At 39.7% G+C, this 22,492-nt stretch overlaps 1 protein-coding gene across 1 annotated transcript in view; it reads right to left on the bottom strand.

Moving 5' to 3' along the window:
- Cntn4 (contactin 4) overlaps window positions 1-22,492 on the bottom strand; it is a 94,824-nt gene that overhangs the window by 14,179 nt on the left and 58,153 nt on the right. The window contains exons 5-12 of the mRNA XM_021191242.2: window positions 21,561-21,678; window positions 17,348-17,506; window positions 10,970-11,119; window positions 9,243-9,313; window positions 7,985-8,219; window positions 5,558-5,670; window positions 4,568-4,754; window positions 4,019-4,131 (exon numbers count right to left, since the gene is read on the bottom strand). Coding sequence (XP_021046901.1) covers window positions 4,019-4,131; window positions 4,568-4,754; window positions 5,558-5,670; window positions 7,985-8,219; window positions 9,243-9,313; window positions 10,970-11,119; window positions 17,348-17,506; window positions 21,561-21,678 — 1,146 coding nt within the window. The remainder of the gene's footprint in view (window positions 1-4,018; window positions 4,132-4,567; window positions 4,755-5,557; window positions 5,671-7,984; window positions 8,220-9,242; window positions 9,314-10,969; window positions 11,120-17,347; window positions 17,507-21,560; window positions 21,679-22,492) is intronic.

Genomic DNA, 22,492 nt, shown 5'->3' with positions numbered 1-22,492 from the left:
AAAAAAAAAAAAAAAAAAAAAGCTCACTCACCTGAATTCACTTATTTGTGTGGGCAATTTATTTTGCCATACTGAGATCAGAAGTTACTCCTTCAAATCTGATTCTTAGGTCTTAGGATGTCCATATATCTAGAAATTAGCATAAGCTGGACTACAGAAAGATTTCTAGAGGTTAGATAAAACCTAGCATTCCTTGGGAACTTGTGGAACTGATTCCCATCTGACAAAAGGACTCATTTCTATTACTACTGGCAGAAGGGACATATTGCTACCTATGTCACCAATCAGCATATTGGCCTGCAGGCTCCTTCAGAATCACAAATACCTGTTATGTCTTTTAAAATCCATGCTAGCTCTCCAGGCCTCCCCTGTCCCAAAGCTGTTCATCCTATTTATAATCCTTATGATTTGCCCACTCCACATCCTCTCTTGTTTTCTATTCTCAAGATTCTCTCACTATGCTCTGTTCCCTGTCTCCTGCTTTCTCTACCATTTTCTCCTGCTCTCTCCTTTCCCTAAACCTGACCATGTCCAGTCTGCTTCTGTCTCTCTATAATTTTTCAGATGCCTCTGGATATATTTTTCTCTTATTCACAAGGAAAAAACCCTTCCTCCTAATATTGGGTCAGTTATGCCAGCAGTTTCTGTATTCTCAAAGTCTAAATCCAAAAGATATAAATGACATGCCTAACACCCTAAAGGATGACCTCATTTGATCTGATATTTGAATCAGAAAGAGAACTAAATGCCCAGTTTTAATTTACTCCCACACTTCATTCTATTACTACAGAAGTAAAAATAGTTTCCCTAAATCCTATATGAAGAACAACTGGACTCTTCTGCTAAATCAAACGTTCTATGTTTCTTTTGGCCTGCTTTGCCCTTCATATTCCCTCCATAGTGTATGATGCTTGGTCTAATCTGTGTGCGGGCAAACGTGTCTGTAGGGCCTTCTTGGGAAGATGTTACAGTGAGAACCTGGTGTGAGCATTTGTGAGAAGCAGCTGGTATACAAAGCACTGACTGTCAACAAAATAATAATTGCTACCAGTCAGCAAGTCTTAACATGGCAACTTCTCCTTGTACCTGATAAAGCCAAGGGCACCCCAACAGACTTATGGATGGGCTTGAATGCTCATATATAGAAAATAAGGAGTTTTACTAGATGATCTCTAATCTTTTTACTGGTAGCCTCAAATACTTTGGGAAGCTTCTCTGCATGTTATTTTATTTTGGTAGCAGCCTGAAAACAAGGGTAAAGTCCATTAGAATTGTTCTCCAGGACTCAGAGGAATAAGATTGCGGTTCATCAGCCCAGACAACGTAAAGACACATTTTGGCTCAATTGTACTTTCTGAAAGCCAAGTTGTTCAAGAGTGGACTTAGTGCAAAGGAAGATGGACTCTTCTCCATTGTGGGAAGTAAACAGGCATTAGCTATGCCATGTTCTATTGAGATGTCAGGGAAGAAAATTCAGGTCAAGTTAAGGGCATTTTACAGCCCATCTATCCTCAGGGAGAGTGACATTTTACAAAGCCTTTTATAAACTGTTATTGCCATGGTCATGTTGACATGCCTCTGACTGCAGTGATTTTACAGTAATCCATTAAAAGAAAAAAAAGTGACTTTCCTTGCAATTTTGCAAGTTTACTTAAACCCTCCCATAGTTTCCATTATTTAAGGAAGATTATAAAACAAAGTCTAAAATTTTGAATTTTTCTCAAAAAGAAAAGCTTGGAAGTCAACATTTTCAGTAGTCTTACAGAATTTGGAACAATTTACTCATTATTAGTCAAGTTTCTTTACGTATTTGAAGTATTATGCTTCTGAGAACTTTACTTTCTTCCAGCTAAAAACATCTGCAATTCCTTCCTTCATTCCTCACAGAAGTTGGGTCAGACCCTGGTCATGGTCTGCTCAGAAATTCATCTGACCTGTACATTTGGAGGCAGCCAAGTCTGCTATTCCTTACGCACTGAGTACCCTTCACGTAGGGATGATAAACTATTTCTTGCACATGTCTCCTCCATCCTCATCCCTTTATATCTGAGCTGGCTTCACAGCAGCTAGGCTCATCCTTAGCTTTACAAAGGACACATAGCTTTTACTCACTGCCCCCTTCCGCTGATGCTAAGGGCCCTAACAGAGGTTCAGTAACAGAGGTTACCCCAAAAGACCACAATTGTAAGAAAGCCCCAGTTCCCCATGGGGAAAGTCTCATGAACTGAATTATCTCTGGCCGCCTTCTAGCTTTTTCGAAGCCATTCCTGGTGAGAAAGCCTCATATGTGTGACTTATCTTAGGGATGCTAAGCACTGAAGCTGCCCATTTTGGCCAAGTGAAGGCTGTAAAATCATATTTTAGCCCAATTTTCAGTGGCAAGGGGAAGTTTTCATTTAGTCAAAGGCTGGAGAAATCGGGTAGCTATCAAGAGAATGTACTACTTTGATAAGGGGCCTGAGTTCAGTTCCATGTCAGGGAGATCAGAGGTTTCTGAAACCTCAGTTCCATAACATCAAACTGTCTTTCAACCAGGGGCACACATGAATGTGTGTGTGTGTGTGTGTGTGTGTGTGTGTGTGTGTGTGTGTTCATTTCAAAGACAGGCCAGCATTTACATGATCTGGCAGACAACATTTTCAGCCTATTCTCTTACAGGGAAGCTTTCTACAGAAAAAAGAGCAGGATTGAGAGTGACATTGGGAGTTTAGTAATGTTAGTTAAACACACACACACACACACACACATACTCATGTGCACACATATATACTGCATACTCATGTGTGAGTGTGCATACACACACACACACACAGAGAGAAAATAAAACCAAGCTGTCAAAAGCAAATGGAAAAGGGCTAAAGGGCTGGGTTTTTTTTGTTTGTTTCTTTGTTTGTTTGGTTGGTTTTTTTGTGGGGGAGGGTGGATTTTGTAGAATCCCAGCCACAAAGCCTTTAACAATTTCTGATCTAGGTTACAGAAACCTAATATTTATATGAAGTTGTAGTTTTTGTACCTGTTCTCCAGAAGTCTATATGTTAAAGGCTTGATCTCCATCCTGTAATGTTACCTGGAGATGGTGGAACCTACAAGGGGTAGACTTTGCGATTACTCTTGCAGGGGACTGCAGAATGGAATCTGTTCTGGTTGGTTTTGTGTCAACTTGACACAAGCAGGAGTTATCACAGAGAAAGGAGCTTCAGTTGAGGAAATGTCTCCATGAGATCCAGCTGTAAGGCATTTTCTCAATTACTGATCAATCAGGGAGGGCCCTTGTGGGTGGTACCATCTCTGGGCTGGTAATCTTGGGTTCTATAAGAAAGCAAGCTGAGCAAACCAGTAAGAAACATCCCTCCATGGCCTCTGCATCAGTTCCTGCTTCCTGACCTGCTTGAGTTCCAGTCCTGACTTCTTTTGGTGATGAACAGCAATCTGGGAAGTTTAAACTGAGTAAACCCTTTCCTCCCCAACTTGCTTCTTGGTCATGATGTTTGTGCAGGGATAGAAACCCTGATTAAGACAGAATCCTAGTCTGTCTGTCTGTCTGTCTGTCTGTCTCTCTCTCTCTCTTTCTCTCTCTCTCTGTTTCTCTCACTCTTTTTATCTTCCTTTCTCCCTCTTTCCTTCTCTCCCTCTCTCTGCATGCTGGCCACTATGTACAGCACCTCTGTGGCCTGATATATTGCTAGAGTTCCAAAAGCAACAGTTAATTGACCATGGACTGACTTCCTCAAGTGTAAACCAATTTTTTTTTTCTTTTCCAAGCTGATTGTCTGGGTTATTTACGAGAGAAAGGAAGGACTGGCTTACCCAGATGATAGCCTAAGTCCTGAAAAGTTAAGACAGAGCATCCATAAAGGTTAGATGAGTCTACTTTAGGGTAGAGAGTCCTGAATGGGAAGAGTTCAGCAGGGGAAGCCCATCAGGGATGAATGAGAAAATGGAGCAACTTCTGCTGCCCAGCAGACTCCCTTCCTGCTAATAGCAGGATTAGGTGGCCTTGCAAAAAGAAATTACCCACTTTGTATCCTTTTACTTCTGACTCATTATCCAGGGCCTTCACTTGATCCCAGTTCAGGATAATTTTGGAGTCCGATGAATTCCATATGATGTTTCCAGGGGGCTGGCTTGGTGCTATAAAAAAAAAAAATTAAGATAGACGAAGTCACAGATTATTAAATCTCAATGGATTCCGAGGAATATCCCCTTACTAGAATTCGAGAGTAGAGGCAATTTAATGGGCGATTGCACTAATACGTGTCTTCAAGGTCACTGAAATCTGACGAGATACAGCATTGCAAATGGAAAAAGATTCAGTTGGTCGCCTACCATTTATAGCTAAAAGAAGTAGTCCTTCTCAGTGAGGAGAAAAACATTTATCTTTCTGTCCTCTGGAGCAATGAATTTGGCATGCTATTCTGAAAGGTTCAGTTAAAATGCTAAGGTGCATTTGAATCCATATAATGATACCAATTAGTATGCAAATGATCCCGGGGAGGTGGGGATAGGTAATGAACTTGGAGTATGTTTGATGAATCCCCAAAATATTTCTGAGCAACTCTGTCCTTACGTGGCTTTCTGGTCGTGACATTGACTGTTGCACTGGAGGGTCCTGTCCCAGCTGAGTTATATGCCTTGACAGATACGTGATACAGAGCACTTCCTTTCAAGTTGGTGATTTTTGTGGATGTCTGATTTCCAACTGTTCGTATCTTTCTAGCGTTCTCTTCCTTGTCATCATGTCTCCAATATTTTACCTGAGAAAATAAAAAGAACGACCTTGGAAATTATATCCTCTGGGGAGACTTCCAATGTCATCAGGTAATAATATTGTCATGCAAGTTCTTGTGATGGAGGTAAATTTCTATGTTAACTCATGGACAGAGCTTTTAGAACAAGGAGATCCACATGATCTGCAAAATTATCCACAGTAAGAAAATCTGCGTTTGTCTTATTTTCCCACAGAGATGGCCAGTGTGGAGACTCATCAATCGCTATTTCTGTCATTTCCTGCACCTTTGTTTTGAGTTCAGGTGATTCTAAGCATATAATATTGAAAAAATATTTCTAAAGATTTTTTAAAAAAAATTGTGTGTGTATATGCGTGTGTGTATGTGTGTGTACATGTGAATATAGGTAACCACAAAGACCAGAGGAGAGCACCAAGTCCCCTGGAGCTGGAATTACAGGCAGTTGTTGAATTCCCCAAGAAAGATGCTGGAAACTGAATTCCAATCCTCTGCAAGAGCAATGAACACACTTGACTCCTAAAGCCATCTCCCTACCCCCATGGGCATATCGTATTTAAGCTCTTTTTACCAACTGTATTGCAAATCTTTAGGTAAAGAAAGACAGAGAAATATAATAATAAACTTAAGCATAAACATAGGTAAAGGGTGGTCTCACAGTAGATTCTTCAATGCTTCTATTAACGGTACAGTAGAACTAGACCTCTAGAATAGATACCTGTATAAGACAATGTGGGTTTTCTCCCATCAGTGAATGTGCCTTAGAGGGATCACCAAGAGATATAGATCAAATGCACTGGTCTCTATCTTACCTCGTAACCTTGAATCCGTCCTCTGTTCTTTCCAATAGGGGAGGCCCAGAAAACTTCAATATCTGTGGCAGAAAGACTCCTGGCGAAGATACTGGCTGGTGGCTTGGTGGGTTCTACAAATGAATTCAGGAAAATTTACTACGGGGTCAGCTTCATCACTGCAAGCTTCTTTATGTGTCCGTCTTACTTGTGAGACACACAATCGCTCCCCCAGACAAACCATTTTAATCTGTAGTGTGGTGCTTAGGAACGAGATACTTCTGAAGTTTTACGAAGGTTTACACCACAGTAAATGGAACTAAAGTCACCCAAGGGCAAGTTTAGCAATAAGTTTTCATAGTCAACAACTTGTTTGGGTAGCTCTTTCTTAGTTGAGTTATAGTCTCAGTTGCTGGATTATGAAAACAGTCGAGAAAGAAATAAGCAGAGTTAACCGAATAGACTACATTTCAGGAAAGCTGCCTGGTGGCTTAGTTTTATAAGATAATCTCTAGAACCCTAGACAAGTCATTTACAGTTTCAGGGACTCAGTATTCCCAAGTGCAAACAGTAGACTGAACCAATAGTTTTTCACATTCTTGTTGCTTTTGCCAGATTTTTATGCGAGTTGTACACCATTCGTATATAAAATTTTCTTTTACTATTCTGCCTTACTGAAAGAAACCTAGTTTAGCCATGACTTAAATAACAACATTCACAAAATTTTACCTTGGGTAGCTATGTGCTTTTTAAAATGTAATTCAAACCAGTACGTGACTACTTGATACTTTTAAAACTACATCTGTTCCATGGACCCATGACTGATAAACAAAAGCACCATCTTCATTCTCTTAAGCCCCAGCACACGCTAAAATAAGACTCCTCTTAAAGCTAACACGTTTATCTGTTATAATGTAGTGTCATTCTGTGTACTCCTCTACACTGCATACTCCAGGAAATATTGGACATGGAGATTTCTATTTACACATAACAATAAGATTTGGATGGTGTGTTAATTCCGAACTTTTAAAATGTCACCTGATACACAGGGGAAAACATCAGCTATCCTCAGGAAACACTGTCTTTCATGAGAACATATACCAAAGATTCACAACTTAAAATATGTTGGCATCAACATTATCATAGGGGAAAATGTAGATATTATGTCTCAAGGCCTGAGACATAGACACCTATTCCATGCAGCAGGCTTAGGGAATTACAGAAAATCTTGGCTGTTCAAGGTGAGGCCAGAAGAATGAGTAAGACAGAGAATAGGAAATGCAGAAGCACCTGCAAGGGGACAGATTTGGTTTGGATCATACCCAGTCTTTTGCATGTGATTGTAGTATGTAGTATGTAGTATGTAGGGGAGAGCTGTGAGAGTCAGCAACGAGGTAGAGGAGAGGCTGTGGAAAACTGTTGCCTCTATGGGAATTATTTCTCTACAAGAAAAAGAACATGTAGTTTCCTTGATGACTCCAAACTAATGTCTCAACTTTTATATGCTGTCCTGTGATTTAATTTGGAATATCATCATTACAACAACAAGGGTGAGCTCTGAGTATACTTAGGACTATGTGAGAGGCATTCTGAATGCAGGACCCTCCTGGAAGAAGTAAGTATGAGGACCCTGGAACATTATGGCAGTGTGAATGGCAATCAAGCTGCTTCAAGATTTCTTCTCCTATAAAGTGAGAGTCACAGCAAAATGGCTTAAAACAAGTGATGGGAGAGAGTGAAACATTCCATTTTGATATTCATCTAAAAGGAAAAAAGTATGATTCTTTAAAAATAATGACAGCTCACAGGTACAGGGTATTTATGAATCAATAGATAGATAATAGACACATAGAAAAATATATCTGAAGATAACACAGGGCACTTGCAACCTTGGCTGGTCCTTAACAATGTAATCACTTGGTGGAGAGTCATGTGTTTTCGCATATGATAAAGTTGTTAATGAGTTTTCTTGTTTTGGAGACAGATTAAAATAAGTACCCCAGGCTGGTCTCAAACTAGCTAATGTGCTTCAAACTGCCATATTCTGGGATTACTGGAGAGTAGTCACATGAACAGAATCTCTCTCTCTCTCTCTCTCTCTCTCTCTCTCTCTCTCTCTCTGTGTGTGTGTGTGTGTGTGTGTGTATGTGAGTGAGAGAGACAGAGACAGAGACAGAGACACAGAGAGAGACACACAGAGACAGTAAGAGACACACACAGAGGTAGAGAGAGATAGAGGGAGAGAGGAAGAGAGACACCGAGAGACACAGAGAGACAGAGAAACAGAGACACACACACAGAGCATATGATAGTGAGCCAATGATTTATAGTATACTTGTCTGTAATGAAGCTATCCTTTTGATTTATATGTCTGTTATAAATTGATGGTACATCCTGAAAGGAACACCATTTAGAATTGAAGAAATATCGAGGGAGCATGAACCATACCTTCTTCAGCAGAATACACCAGCGTGGTGGGACTGAAAGGACCTTCCCCTTTGTTATTGAAGACACCCACTTTAACCTCAAAGGGAGAGAATGGACGAACACTCTCATTCCTGAACACGTATCTGGAGGCATCAGCTGAAGCCAGCACAGTCAGCATCCAGATCATTTTGCCATGTGGCCGGAAGGCAACCACGTAACCAAAGCCTCTGCCATTCTGTAACTCCTCAGGGACTGTCTGGGGGAGGAAGGGAGGTTGTACTCAGAAAGCACAGCAGTTTGATTCAAATATTAAAGGGGACTCCCCAATTCTTGCTTCAGGTGATTCAACTGCTAAAGACTATGCCTCACCGATTGAAGCTGGGTTTTACTTGCAAGCACCTTTTAAACTTAGGGCTATCCTTTACCTGCCCCAGTTATTCATGTGATACAAGAGCCTTGAAAATGAAATGAAGGTCAGCTCTGGAGAGTTAGGCTCTGGTAACCTGGACTCAACTCGGAAAGAGCTACCAATGGTGCTCAATTAACCACACAGTTGATTACGAAAACAAAGTAAAAAAATAAAACCCTTCCATCACACACCATCCAGTAATCACTTTCTTTGGGTGACAAATAGATGAATGAATTCACAAAAGAGGGCCATCTCTGCTCAGGCCCTAAGGAGAGGCTCTGAGCTCAGCTAGGACGTGGGGGGGGGGGTATCGGGGGATTTCTTTCCTTGCTCTGCGGGGGCTCTGGGTGAATGAAAGGCTTTTTATTTCAGGGGACATTGTCTAAAATCTTTGGAACACATTTCAAGCCTTTTCCAAAGCTTCCACCTCCTCTCTCAAAATCAATTTTTAATAAATTGGTCACTAACCTTCCTCCAGGTTGTTTAAAGAAATACCTCACAGCCCAGAAGCAAAGCCAACTGCCAGGAAATTGTTCTGGGACACTCAATCTATAGCTGGCACATGTTTTAAATCAATTGGCCACGCAGCAATTCAGGAAGAAAAGAAAGACTGGTCTTCTCCGAACCAGACTTCCTTAGTGTTTGTTTTTAGCCCATGTTATCTCCTCTTTCATGATTTTTTTTTTTCCTGTGAGCAGTCAAATTAAAACTTGCATCAACAATGGGTGGCCAAGCACCTTTACTTCCTGACAGCCATTAATAGATTTCTTGGAAACAGAGGGGAACAGTTCCTGGCTCCTTGTCATATGGAGGGAAATAGCAAAACAGCCCAGATAAGTTTATGTCCCTTTGGTTCTGTGATGGATTTACCTCCCAGGTTATAACCAGTTCAGATTTGCTGCCTCCACCACCACTGACGTTAGCCGGGGTGACTTCAGGGACTGCAGGAGACAAAACAGAAATCAAATTACTTCAGGTGTTAATGGCACATGGTAGCCAGGAAGGTTACCTAGATGGGATGCCTCACTGTGAGTGAGTACTTGGGCACATGTCCCTTTGATTTTGGATATCAGAAATGACATCCGCGAGGGGAGCACTGTACTGACTTATAGAAGCAAAATCTCCCAAGGAAAGTTAATTACCTTAATTACCTGTTTCTGGTTCAATGGGGTATACACACTGACCAATTGTTTAGCTCCATCCCTAAAGACCTAGGGGTTCATAGAGGAAGGAAGGACTGAAGAATCTGTTCTCTTGCTTGGTTAGACATTTATTAGCCATGTGGTGGTAACACAAGGAAAAGACAGGACAAACTGTGCCCACGTGGAGCTTACAATCTAGTGGGAGGATGAGAGCACATGCAGAAGATCACAGAGAAACTTGGACAACACCCAATGATGTCGCAGACAGAATGGAGAAGAGCAGTGGTGTTCTGGAGTAGCAGGTTGCTCAGAGGAGCGCTGGGCTAATGGCTTCTCAGAAGAAGGTGAGCTTTGAGCTGGGTGTTGAAGGAAGTGGTGGACTTAGGTTGACCCCTGGCTCACTGTGCTTAACCTCTCTGATCCCCAGTGTTCTCTGTAAAAGAGGGGAAATCAGACTCACTTCCTTCTCAGGATAACAGGGCACACGAGTTATAGATTTGGAGATGTGGGAAGAGAGCCTAAGCTTAGTTATGTCATCATCTAAATGAAGGACTCCAGGCAGATTCTTTAAATATCTAGCTGAGGATTGCAGCTGGCCAGTCAGTATATGCCCTTGATTAAAGGCAGCAATACCTGGATTTTTTTATTTTTTCATCAATTCCAAGAATACGGGGAAATTGCTGGTCTGCTTAGGATCTTGGTATGCCTTTACAAATCATTGTTATTTTCACGGCTGGGAGCTCTACAGAGGCCATATAACAGGATCTTCCAGTTGACAAGAGCATAATCTGCCGGAGCTGACTGTACAATACTTTCATCGTGTGTTTATCAAACAGGCTACTCTTATTCATTACTTGGGACAATGGTTTATGTCCTAAGAAAATCCTAGCAAAGACTTCTGAGGAAATGTTCTCTGACATCTCTGTGATGTCTTTTTGTTTTTGAATTTTGTTTTTTTTCTGACACACGAACCAAAGAAGAGAGAGTTGACTTTGGAGGTATTATGTTGTTTTGTGCTCTACCACTAGACTCAAACAAAGAGGATTAAGAACTTGATTACATTTCACTACCAGAAAGGTTGAGATTCTCCTGGCCTGGTTTGTGATCATTATGATCCTTTAAGGGGAAAGGTGTGTAGATATAGAGCTCATTGAAGCTAATGATCAGGAAGAAGTCAAGGATTCTCCTTAAGACAGTGCTTCTCAGCCTTCCCAATGCTGTGACCATTTAATACAGTTCCTCATGTTGTGGTGATTCCCAACCATAAAAATGTTTTTGTTGCTACTTCAAAACTGTAATTTTGTTACTGTTGTGACTCATAATGTAAATATCTGTCTTTTCCCATGACCTTTGGTGACCACTGTGAAAGCGTCATTTCACCTCCAGGTTGAGAACCACTGCCTTAAGGAATGGGAGCTACCAGAACAGACAATGCATATCTTGAGTGGTACTCACGAGCCTCTTCTGTCCTCCGTTTCTCTGAGGGCCGGCTGGGTTCCCCAATGCCAATCACATTAGCTGCAACAGTGCGGAATTCATATTCAACCCAGGGATTCAAACCCACCACAGTTGCTGTGAATGTTTTCCCATCGACGAGTTCTGGAACTAAAAGATATCAAAAGGTGGGTGAGAGGGTTTAAGAGAATTCACCCAGGCCCCCGAAATGCAGAGATGATTATAGGAACATTTACCACCACTATTACCAGCACCACTACCACTTCCAGGGAGCATATTGTAATTATCCTACTGGGATAGTGATGAAGACATCAGAACATTTTTTTTTTTCATCAAATGCACAAATTCTTGTTTGTGCTTTCTTTTCCCTTTTCTGCTTCTGTGTTAGTCTCTTTTTGTCAAATACTTCAGAGCAAAAGCTTAAGAGGGATAAGGATTTATTTTGGCTCATGATTTTCAAGGTGTTGATCAAAGGTTGGCAGGCTTCAATGCTTGATACCTAAAGCCAGGCAGAATTCCATGGTGGTGAGAACATGGTATCTCAGAGCTAGACACATGGTGTCTGGGAAACAGAGAGAAACAGGAAGGGGCCAATGACAGGATATTTATCAAAGAATTACGCCAATGACTGCCAGCGAGACCCTCTTCCTAAGCATTCATCTGCTCCCAAAATAGTGCCTGTGGCTTAGGACAAAACTTTCATTGCATGACTTTGTTGGGGACATTTCATGTTCAAATTGTAACACTGTTGTTCCTATCAGTGGACCAGTACTTCTAATGTTTTTATCTTTCTTTGCTCATTCTTATTAATGCTATAATTGTTTTGGTAAAATTTTATTATTATTTCTCATAGGTCTTAATTCTTTTACCAATCCTAACACCTGCCAGCCAATCTTTCTTTTTTTTCTTTTTCTTTTTCTTTCTTTCTTTCTTTCTTTCTTTCTTTCTTTCTTTCTTTCTTTCTTTCTTTCTTTCTTTCTTTCTTTCTTTCTTTCTTTCTTTCTTTCTTTTTTTTTTTCTGAGATGACATTTCAGGTAGAAAGAAACAAACATAAGTTCCTGCAAGCAAGATACATAGTTCTTTAGACCCAAGGGATTGCTGTGTGGCCTTGATGTCTTGAAACAGAAATAAATGCTAGGCACAATTTGATGCAACATATAAAAATTATGTTGTCAATCTAATTTTTATAATATTTGTGTTAATTTTTTAAGGACCTCATATATATTTTGACCCCCCCCCCCGATTTCTTTAGCTTATCACATCTTAGAAGTGGTTTCCTCTCTATAAACTTTGACTTTCTGTCAAAGAGGATTCAAAGAGGTGCTTTAGGAAGAAAGATAAGGAAACTGGATCATTATGTTTACTATGCTGAGCAACAGAACTCTGTAGAACTTCATTTTCCTTGTCTGTTAAAGAGGAATGACACAAAATTTTAGAGTGAATATAATCATTTTACTTTACTGTTGGAATAGCTGTAAGGACTATATAGAGACCCAGCATTATATAGTAAATGCAGAAGAACATGTAAACTGATAATTATATAGTAAAACACCTTTGACCCTTGAACACTTTGTGTCTTATGGAATCAGCAACTGGTGTCTGATTTGAGTGAACTTGTGTAATAAAGAGTGTATGAGAATTCCTTCACTATAGTAACAATGTGCCACTACTTATAGTAACAATAGTGTTAAAGTTTGAACTTGGAATCTCTCTCAAAAGGACACATGGTAAAAGCTAGGCCCTAGACTACTGATAGTAGTTTGGGAAGTGACAAAAAGCTTAGGAGATGACATGGCACTGGGGTATGCCTATCTTTGGCTCCTTCCTGACACTCATGTTTCCCAGATATCACAAAGTTTCCAACTCTGAGACGTCATGTTCTCACCACCGTGGTATTCTGGCTGACTTCAGGCCCCAAGCACTGAAGCCAGCCAATCTTTTACCAAAATCAGTAAAACCATGAACCAAAATAAATCTTTATCCCTCTTTAACTGTTTCTCCCAAGAACCCAGCTTCTAACCAAGAAGCTCAAAAGGAAAGAGAAAGCACAGAGAAGAGTTTGTGAAAATGATTAAAACATTTTCGTTACTTGTTATCTCTAAATTAATAGAAGTACAGGTGGAGGCAGCAAGACAAAAGGTTCCACACAGTCCTCAGATATTCTATTCTTTTTTAAAATATATGTTCATTTATTGAAAATTTATTCACTTTTACTTATTCAATTCACTGTTTTTTATTTAAGTTTTATTGCCTTATGATGAAAAAGGATACATAATTTCAATTTATCTGAATTTGTTAACATTTAAAAACATATTTTGAGGGGCTGGTGAGATGGCTCAGTGGGTAAGAGCACGCGACTGCTCTTCCGAAGGTCCGGAGTTTGAATCCCAGCAACCACATGATGGCTCACAACCATCTGTAACAAGATCTGACGCCTTCTTCTGGAGTGTCTGAAGACAGCTACAGTGTACTTACATATAATAAATAAATAAATCTTTAAAAAAAAACATATTTTGAGTCTTCTTTCCCTTTTGTACCTCAACTCCTCCTAGAGACCACCTTTAATATCTGCCATACCTTTTGCTTTTTAATCATATTCTTTAAAATTTATAAAATATTATAACAATAAAAATGAGCATTATAAAAGCTGTTTGATGTAGACACTACTGCATATGCCATCAAGATTTTGCTGAAAGGATCCTGATATAGCTGTCTCCTGTGAGGCTTTGCCAATGCCTGGCAAATACAGAAGTGGATGCCCACATTCATCTATTGGATGGAACACAGGGCCCCCAATGGAGGAGCTAGAGAAAGTACCCAAGGAGCTGAAGTGGTCTGCAACCCTATAGGTGGAACAACAATATGAACTAATCAGTAACCCCAAAGCTCGTGTCTCTAGCTGCATATGTAGCAGAAGATGGCCTAATCGGCCATCATTGGGAAGAGAGGCCCCTTGGTCTACCAAGCTCCATATGCCCCAGTACAAGGGAATGCCAGGGCCAAGAAGTGGGAGTGAGTGGGTAGGGGAGCAGGGCGGGGGGAGGGAATAGGGAACTTTTGGGATAGCATTTGAAATATAAATGAAGAAAATATCTAATAAAAAAGAGAAAAAAAGTTGTTTGATATAAAACAATCAATTGAACAGTCTTATGTAGATGCTTGTCTACAGCAATACTGAAAATACATACGTTTTTCTCAGTATAAATTTTAAATAACTCTAAATATATTAACTGTATGATATTTTGAAATAATATATCACTATTAGTTTTTTTAATGAATATCAATAGATAAAGTCTTTTTGTTTGTTTGTTTTGTTTTTAGTAGTGATTAAAATCTTGGCTCTTACTGTGGTACAAACCCAAAATAAGAACAATTTTTGGACATTGGAGTTCATTGCAATAGGGCTGTACTCCAATGTCCCTAACATCACCAAAGGATTTTACCTCCATAGACACTAAGCTAAGAGTTGACAGTTCTGCTACACCAAAGAATAGATTGTAGGCCCGATTTTTGGATACAGATTTCCTACTATGGTCAAAGCTATTTGACTTGAGCGACTGTCTTCATTCTCAGACCACAGGGAACAGGTTACAATCATTTAAGGAATTGTGTGAGTGTTGAGATGGTCTATCCATGAAGTCTTTCATCAACTTTTTCTTTTTCTTTTCTTTTTTAAAGATTTATTTATTTATTATATGTAAGTACACTGTAGCTGTCTTCAGACACTCCAGAAGAGGGAGTCATCAGATCTTGTTAAGGATGGTTGTAAGCCACCATGTGGTTGCTAGGATTTGAACTCTGCATCTTTGGAAGAGCAGTTGGGTGCTCTTACCCGCTGAGCCATCTCACCAGCCTCCTCATCAACTTTTTCAATGAAGAATGGTTCTGCTTGGAGGGTGGCACAGACATTAAGTGAGGGTGAGATTCTGGTTCCTTGGTTGTAATGATTTTGAAAAGCATTCATCTAAGAATAAGAGTAGCTTATAAAGTCTTCTTATTCAAAATTGATACAATATTTATAAATATCAAACAAAGCATTCCTTCTCACTCTTTGCTGTTCTCTTTCAAGCCACCTCCCAAATTAATTGCCTATGTTTCTTTTGGCTGTGTAAATAATTTTGAAATAAGGAAGATGTTCTGAAAACCATAGTATAGTGTAAATTCATCAAGTAAACCATCCTACTAATAGAGAGGCTGAGATAGGAGAAGCATGATTTCAAGACTGTTATGAGGCACACAGCAAGACACTGTCACGTACCAACAAGCAGAAAGTGCATATGGATTGGACCTATTTATCCAATTACCAAATTAGAGAGACCACTGGATGACAGCCAACAAATTTCTAATTCCTCATATTTTTGAATTTTAATCGATTATGACATGTTGGTAATATTAATTTTCATATTAAGAGATATTAAGGAAAAGTGATTGTTACTTCCTGTTGTTTTTGTTGTTAGAGTTGGAATTATGTTTGTATGGGCTTGCTGAAAGATTACTTTCTTGCTTCTTCTAGGGTGTAGATTTACTCCTTGTGTTGGTGTTTTCCATCTATTATCCTTTATAGAGCTGGATTTGTGGAAAGATAGTGTATAAATTTGGCTTTGTCATGGAATATCTTGTTTTGTCTGCCCATGGTAATTGAGAGTTTTGCTGGGTATAGTAGACTGGGCTGGCATTTGTGTTCTCTTAGGGTCTGTATGACATCTGCCCATGATCTTTTAGCTTCCATAGTCTCTGGTGAGAAGTCTAGTGTCATTCTGATAGGTCTACCTTTATATGTTACTTGACCTTTTCCCCTTACTGCTTTTAAAATTCTTTCTTTGTTTAGTGCATTTGATGTTTTTATTATAATGTGATGGAAGGAATTTCTTTTCTTGTCCAGTCTATTTGGAGTTCTGTAGGCTTCTTGTCTGTTCATGATCATCTCTTTCTTTAGGTTAGGGAGGTTTTATTCTATAATTTTGTTGAAGGTATTTACTGACCCTTTAAGTTGGGAATCTTCACTTTCTTCTATACCTATTATTCTTAGGTTTGGTCTNCTCATTGTGTCCTGGATTTCCTGGATGTTTGGGGTTAGGAGCTTTTTGCTTTTTGTGTTTTCTTTGACTGTTGTGTTAATGTTTGCACCTGAGATTCTCTCTTCTATATCTTGTATTCTGTTGGTGATGCTTGCATCTGTGATTCCTGATATCTTTCCTAGGATTTCTAACTCGAGAGTTGTCTCCCTTTGTGATTTCTTTATTGGTTCTAGTTCCATTTTTAGATCCTGAAGGGTTTTGTTCCTTCCTTCACCTGTTTGATTGTGTTTTCCTGTAACTCTTTAAGGGATTTTTGTGTTTCCTCTTTAAGGGCTTCTACCTGTTTAACTGTGTTCTCCTATATTTCTTTAAGGGAGTTATTTATGTCCTTCTTAAAGTCCTCTATCATCATCATGAGAAATGATTTTATATCTGAAGCTTGCTTTTTCGGTGTGTTGGGGGTATCCAGTACTTGCTATGGTGGGAAAATTGGGTTCTGATGATGCCAAGTAACCTTGGTTTCTGTTGCTTATGTTCTTACACTTGGCTCCTACCACCTGATTATCTCTAGTGCTACTTACCCTATGTCTGACTAGAGCCTGTCCTTCCTATAATCCTGGTTGTGTAAGAACTCCTCAGAGATAAGCTGTCTTTGTGATCCTATGATTTTTGGATCCTGTGATCCTGAGATCCTGGTTGTGTCCGAGCTCCTGGGAGTCAAGCTGCCTCTGGGACCCCGAGATCATGGTGTGACCAAGGTCATGGGATTCTGTGGTCCTTTGATCCTGGGCATGTTAGAGCACCTGGGAGTAGAGCTGCCTCTGGGCATTGTGGGGCTGGCTGTAGAGTTTGTGCCCAAGGTCTGCTCAGGGCACTAGCCCAGACAGACCAAAAGGAATATGAGCCCTATTCTATTCTATTCTATTCTATTCTTTCTATTCTATTCTATCCTATTCTATGTCCATGGACCTTGCAGAGACTGTGATTTGTAGGCTTACATTTTCTACTACTTTCCAATGTGGATCACTGTGGAATGAAGGTGATTTTAGGTAAAACATAGATTGATGCATTTTATTTTTATAAATAGTTTGAATCTTGTTAAGGAAATAAAAGTAACAAGCATAGTACAGCTATTATTCAATAGAAGCTGATGCTCGGGTCCAGTGACACTAGTGTAAGTTAGTGTGGAGGAAAACATTAAAGACATCATATTAGAGCTGGCTCATGTCTGCGAGATGCAGATGCAGTGTATCATTTTCAACTGTGTTGATTTAGATGGCTTAGCTTCTTCCATATTTCATTCACACTTCATTCTAGAAGTCTCTAACAGACAACACCACCCAGCATGCAGTATGGTACCTGTATTGACTGCTTGCCAGCCCACGGAAAATGGAGTCCTAGCTTGGATTACATACATGGTGATGGGGCTGTGGTTGTCAGGTCCTGGTCTCCAGGAAAGCTGAGCAGTGGTGTCTGTGATTTCATCTATGGTCACAGCCTCAGGAGGACCTGGAGGACCTGAGAGAGGGCAAGGCATTCAGAATTAGACAGCATACTCAAATGTCCAAGTGTATAACCTACTCCTCCCTTAAATGGGGTACTGAATCACTCAATCATTTATTTAACTATCTACATGTCCATTCCATAATTTCTTTTTAAAAAGTCTATTGTGTAACAAGAACATAGTTTAACTTTGAAACTGTAGCCATGAACTGACACATGTTGCTTCCTTGCATAGGCTCACAGAATATAGGGGAAAACAGAAATACGCAAAGAAAGAATTACAATGGAATGCCCTGATGTTGGGAGAGAATATTGGGGCACCACCATCTGCCATCTACACTGCATTCAGCAGAGGGACTACTGTGAAAATGGCTAGTTCTCAAGAGTCATAAGACCATCCTCCTCTTTGAAGTAATTCCAAAACTGGGTTGGAGTCTAACATCCGTTAGGATGTTAGTTTCTATAAATAATACCCATATTTTTCTACTTATCTTCCTGATGGTTATTGCTTCTCTACTTCCATGTACTTAAACCATTGAAAACGGAAGAAATCCTATTTAAATGGCAGTCTGGAGATCATACACAGAGGGATAGAAAAACAATTAGGAGGTGAAACATCAAGAGTGTCAAAGGAAAGACCCAGAACTTTCCTAGTAGCCACTATTACAAGCTATGGCCAGACAGTTAAATGTGCTTTTTAAAATGTAGCTTACATATCACCAATTTATGAGCATATTAGGTGCTAAACCCTTACTTATTGGGCAGACATAAGGAGAGATTCCCAAGAAGTTTTTTTTCTGATCCCTAAATTAGCAATCAAATATATTGTCAAAAGATTACTGGGCTGTGCCGCAGGGACAAGGTAAAAAGGCCACCTCTAATGAAGTAGGAAAAAATAATGGAAATTCCCCAGGTAAGATTCTGTTTGGAAATCTCCTTCACCTTTATGAACATCTTGCATTCTCTCTGCTTCTTTAAAAATCACTTTTATAGACTCACAGGTGAGGCTAAATTTATCTTCTTTCCCCCACTCCTGAATGAAATGCCTGCAAATGTGTATGTTGGAACTGATTAATTTTCCATGGTGACATTTCAGTAAGCCAGTCTAATGCCATCTACTCAGACCTGAGGTGACCTTTGGTCTTTTCTCCTAATAACCAGGCAAAGTCCAGAAGACAATCTATGCTCCTTTGTATCTGACCAGCATTCTCCTCCTGGTATTTCTACCCTTTTTCTTTGTGAATGTTGTTCGAGAGCCTTTAGAATCTCCCACAAATAGAAAAGTGTTCCCTTTAAACCGCTCAAAGAATTAAATCAATAGGAGCTATCTGAGTCCCGTTGTGGCCACTGTGTAGGAAGCAAATGAAGGGTTGGTAAGGGCCTAGAGGGAGGAAGATGCTTTTGGGGACCCTCTCATCCTTTATCTTCTTGTCACTATCCCCACCAGTGCAGAGCTGTGCTCTTAGGGACTGTTTACTTTGGTGTTGGAAAATTGGACCCCTCTTTCAACAACAACGACAACAGCAACTACAAAAGGTCCCCTGAACAAAACATGAGATGTTTTTGTCACAGCACAAGGACAACTATTTTGATGCTGGTGTCTGCCTCTTTCTCAGGGAAGGGTGGCCTTGCTGGTGGCCACGAGACAGTTGCAGATTAGGTAAAGCAGACATCAGGGAATTAAAGGTTCCAGAGTCAACATACAAACCCGCACTCATTCCAAATATGAAAACCTCTTAAGGGCAGAGGAATACATTTCTGTCTCCTCACAGCAATGTGGATGAAAGATGCAAGGACAAAGCAGGAGGAGATAAGATGAAAGACTGTGGCTTTAAGTGTCATATTAATTTATTGGCCTTATTAACTGATTAGGCTAGAGTTTCTTTTAGACTGAGTTTGCAAATTCCTTTTGGTACGCAATGCTATTTTCTGGGAAATGAAGTATACAATATCATTTAAGAACTTCAAGTACTACTGATTTAAATATTTATTAGTCTAATTTATTGGTTTTTAAACTGCTGATCTGAACATTATCCTAATTAAGTAGAGGATAAATTACCAGCAACAGAATTCCTTTGTCCCTAAGGGGAGAGTAGATCAGCTCTGGTGTGTTTTTAAAATGGAAATAAACACATTTCTATACATTATTCTGTGGGCAGCTCTACCTAAGTTGAAAATATAATATTCGATTTTTTTATCTGACCTTTAACTTTATGGCTCACGTTCTTTTAAGGCAATTAACAGGTAGCTAAAGCAGCCATAATGAGAATGCAGTATTTCTTTAACCTCTCTTGACAATTATGTTGCTAATTCCTGTGCATTTCCCCCTCACATCTGCTCAGGGCATACAGCAATACTTTGTATTGATTCTCAAAATAGCTTATTCCCTGTGCACTCAGATTCACCCTGCCTCTGATCCTGAGCCAGAGTTTATATTTTAGGCTCAGGTGGCTGGCCAAAAATCTCCATCACCAACAGTTAGGAATCCTGATTAATGAGTTTTGGCACCTGAGATTATCTTGATGCTCTGGATTGGCTTTTGTTTGTTTGCTTCTTTGTTTAGCAGAGTTGGGTGTGGAGCCACAGCTTTAATGCCTGCTGGGCAAATGCTATACCATGCAGTTATACCTTCAGCCTGATTGTAAGTTTAAGACTTAAAAGATAGACAAACAGACAAAAACCTGTTGCGTACACAGTTTTACAGAGTTTTTAGTTTTCATTGACCATTTTTTTCTTTTGATGGGTTAGAGATGGTTCAATGGTTAAGAACACTGGCTCCTCTTCTGCAGGACCCATGCTCAAATCTCAACAATCTTACAGTAGTAAGATAACTCAACCGGCTATTACTCCTGGGGAATCACTGGGATCACTCGCCCTCTTCAGGTCTCTAAGAGTACTGCATGCACCTGACAACTCCCATTTTCTTTTTGCTCTTGGTTAGCTATGGTGGCACACATCTGTGTATTTCAGCATTCAAGAGGTTGAGGCAAGAAAGTTGTGAGTTTAAAGCAAGCTTCTCTTTAAAATTATTTTAAAACCTTACATTTCTTTTATAAGCTGATTTGAAGCTGGTTTTTTCTCCAGCTAGTGGACTCATTTATGGTAGTTATCCCTGCACAGTTTGTTAGTACTAAAAGTATCCTCAAGGTTGATGATCTGTATGGAAATGCCCTCCTATTCACTACATTCCAAGCAAGTCTCTGTTTGTTTCCTTATCAAGTTATATTTTAAAACCAAGAAACACGGACCAGGATTACAATTGTGTTACGAGAATGCTAGGTGCTTGTGAGAACCCTCCAAGAAAAATAAAAAGAAGAGTCTTGTGACCTCAGCTTCTTCAAAACACAAAATTGTTCTTAGAATGTGTTTTCCAAGGTGTAGCATGTAGGATTAAGTTTACTTCAGATTACTCGTTATTGGTTGCTGGTATTATTCAATTAAATGTGAATATGCTTTTATTTTTGCCATGTGTGATTGAATACAGCTTGAACCCATGAGAACTTAGGTGACATTTCCTAACTCTCAGAGTACATGTTGTCTGATGCACTGAATAAAGTTGGCTATTCTGTGAGTCCTTTGATTTGCCTCATTTATCAGCTCCATTCTCCCAGATCCTACTACCTCCAGAGTAGTAAACACAACCCTAATAATTTTAGGGGAAAGGAGTTTACTTAAGTCCCTGTTACAATACTAGCTTAAAACACTAATGTGGTTAAGTTCAGGTGAAACATAAAAAGGGCTAGTTGAATTACTTTTCAAACGAATTGTTTTTGTTAATCTAAAGTTATTCTAGAACACCTGTCAACTCAGTAGTCATAACTTGGGCATTCAATTCAGTATGAGAACTGGACTTTCTCAGTGTACTTTCTGCTTATCCATTTTTTTCATGAAAATATATGTTCAGAACATTTCTATAGACTGTTAATCACTATGCACTATGGTTAACTTATGCTGTTTTAACATAATTCAAAACCACTGAGGTTTTATGTTGCTGTGGTAGAGTACATATCATATAAATATTGAAAGGGCAAAAAGCAAGCAATAAGAAATAAAAATAAAATTTGGATACCTCTTACAATCAGGTCTGCAGCAGCAGAGAGTTTGTCTACACTTGTTTGGACCATGCAGACGTACTTCCCAGCATGCTTCAGTTGGATGTTTCGGATCATCAAATCACCAGCTGAATCCTGCTGATAAAGTAGAGGAAAGTGGCTACAATTACTTTTTAATGAGCCCTAAATATCATTATCACATGAAGGACACTATGACTAATGGATTTATTTTACACCAGCTGATGAGAGCATTAGTGATGCATGCCACGGCTATTAGAAGTAGGGGAGCCAGCCTGAGAGATAAGAACACCAATGTTGTCAGAGAGCTTATCTTCAACAGGAGCTCAGGTGTCTGGATCAGTCTGCTCTACCCTTCCTGGCATCACTCAGAGTTACACAATGAAGCTTTTGGTCGAGCCTTATGGATTCCCTTCAGTCTGTTCTCAGCCTATTGCCTATACTAGCATTATGAGACTTTGAAATTCTATATTTGGAAAAAGGAGGCGAACCTCCATTAAGAGGCATCTGCATTTTTCAGCAGAACCCTGTCTTGCAGCCAGCATTTTGATTGCTCTCAGGTTTGAATTAAAGGATTCTGAAGGCCAGACTCTCTAAGGAAATCTTGAATCATCTAGTGTGGAATAGTGCTAATTTGTTTTCCAAATGCCAAATGCATGTTTGATTAGCAGATGAATAGGACTAATTACATCCTTGTGTAGATGCCTATGTGCCCCGCATCCATTTTTTCCACTGCTCACCAGAAAACCACTTTTTATAAATACAACGTGATGTCTCCACAAGACTGTTCTACCCTGGAGTTTTGTTTCACAGCCTTGATATTGAGAAGCTTGGAGAGTAAGGACGGGACCACTTCATGGGTTAGACTAGAAATGCTCTTTTCGTTCTGAATCCAAACTACAGAGCAGTAGGTTGACACAGACTTTGAAGT

Source organism: Mus pahari, chromosome 2, assembly GCF_900095145.1.
Source record: "Mus pahari chromosome 2, PAHARI_EIJ_v1.1, whole genome shotgun sequence".
In the NCBI taxonomy this organism is placed as follows: Eukaryota; Metazoa; Chordata; class Mammalia; order Rodentia; family Muridae; genus Mus; species Mus pahari.
The sequence above is the reverse complement of the archived record's forward strand: the minus strand, read 5'-3'. Positions and strand labels throughout refer to the sequence as shown.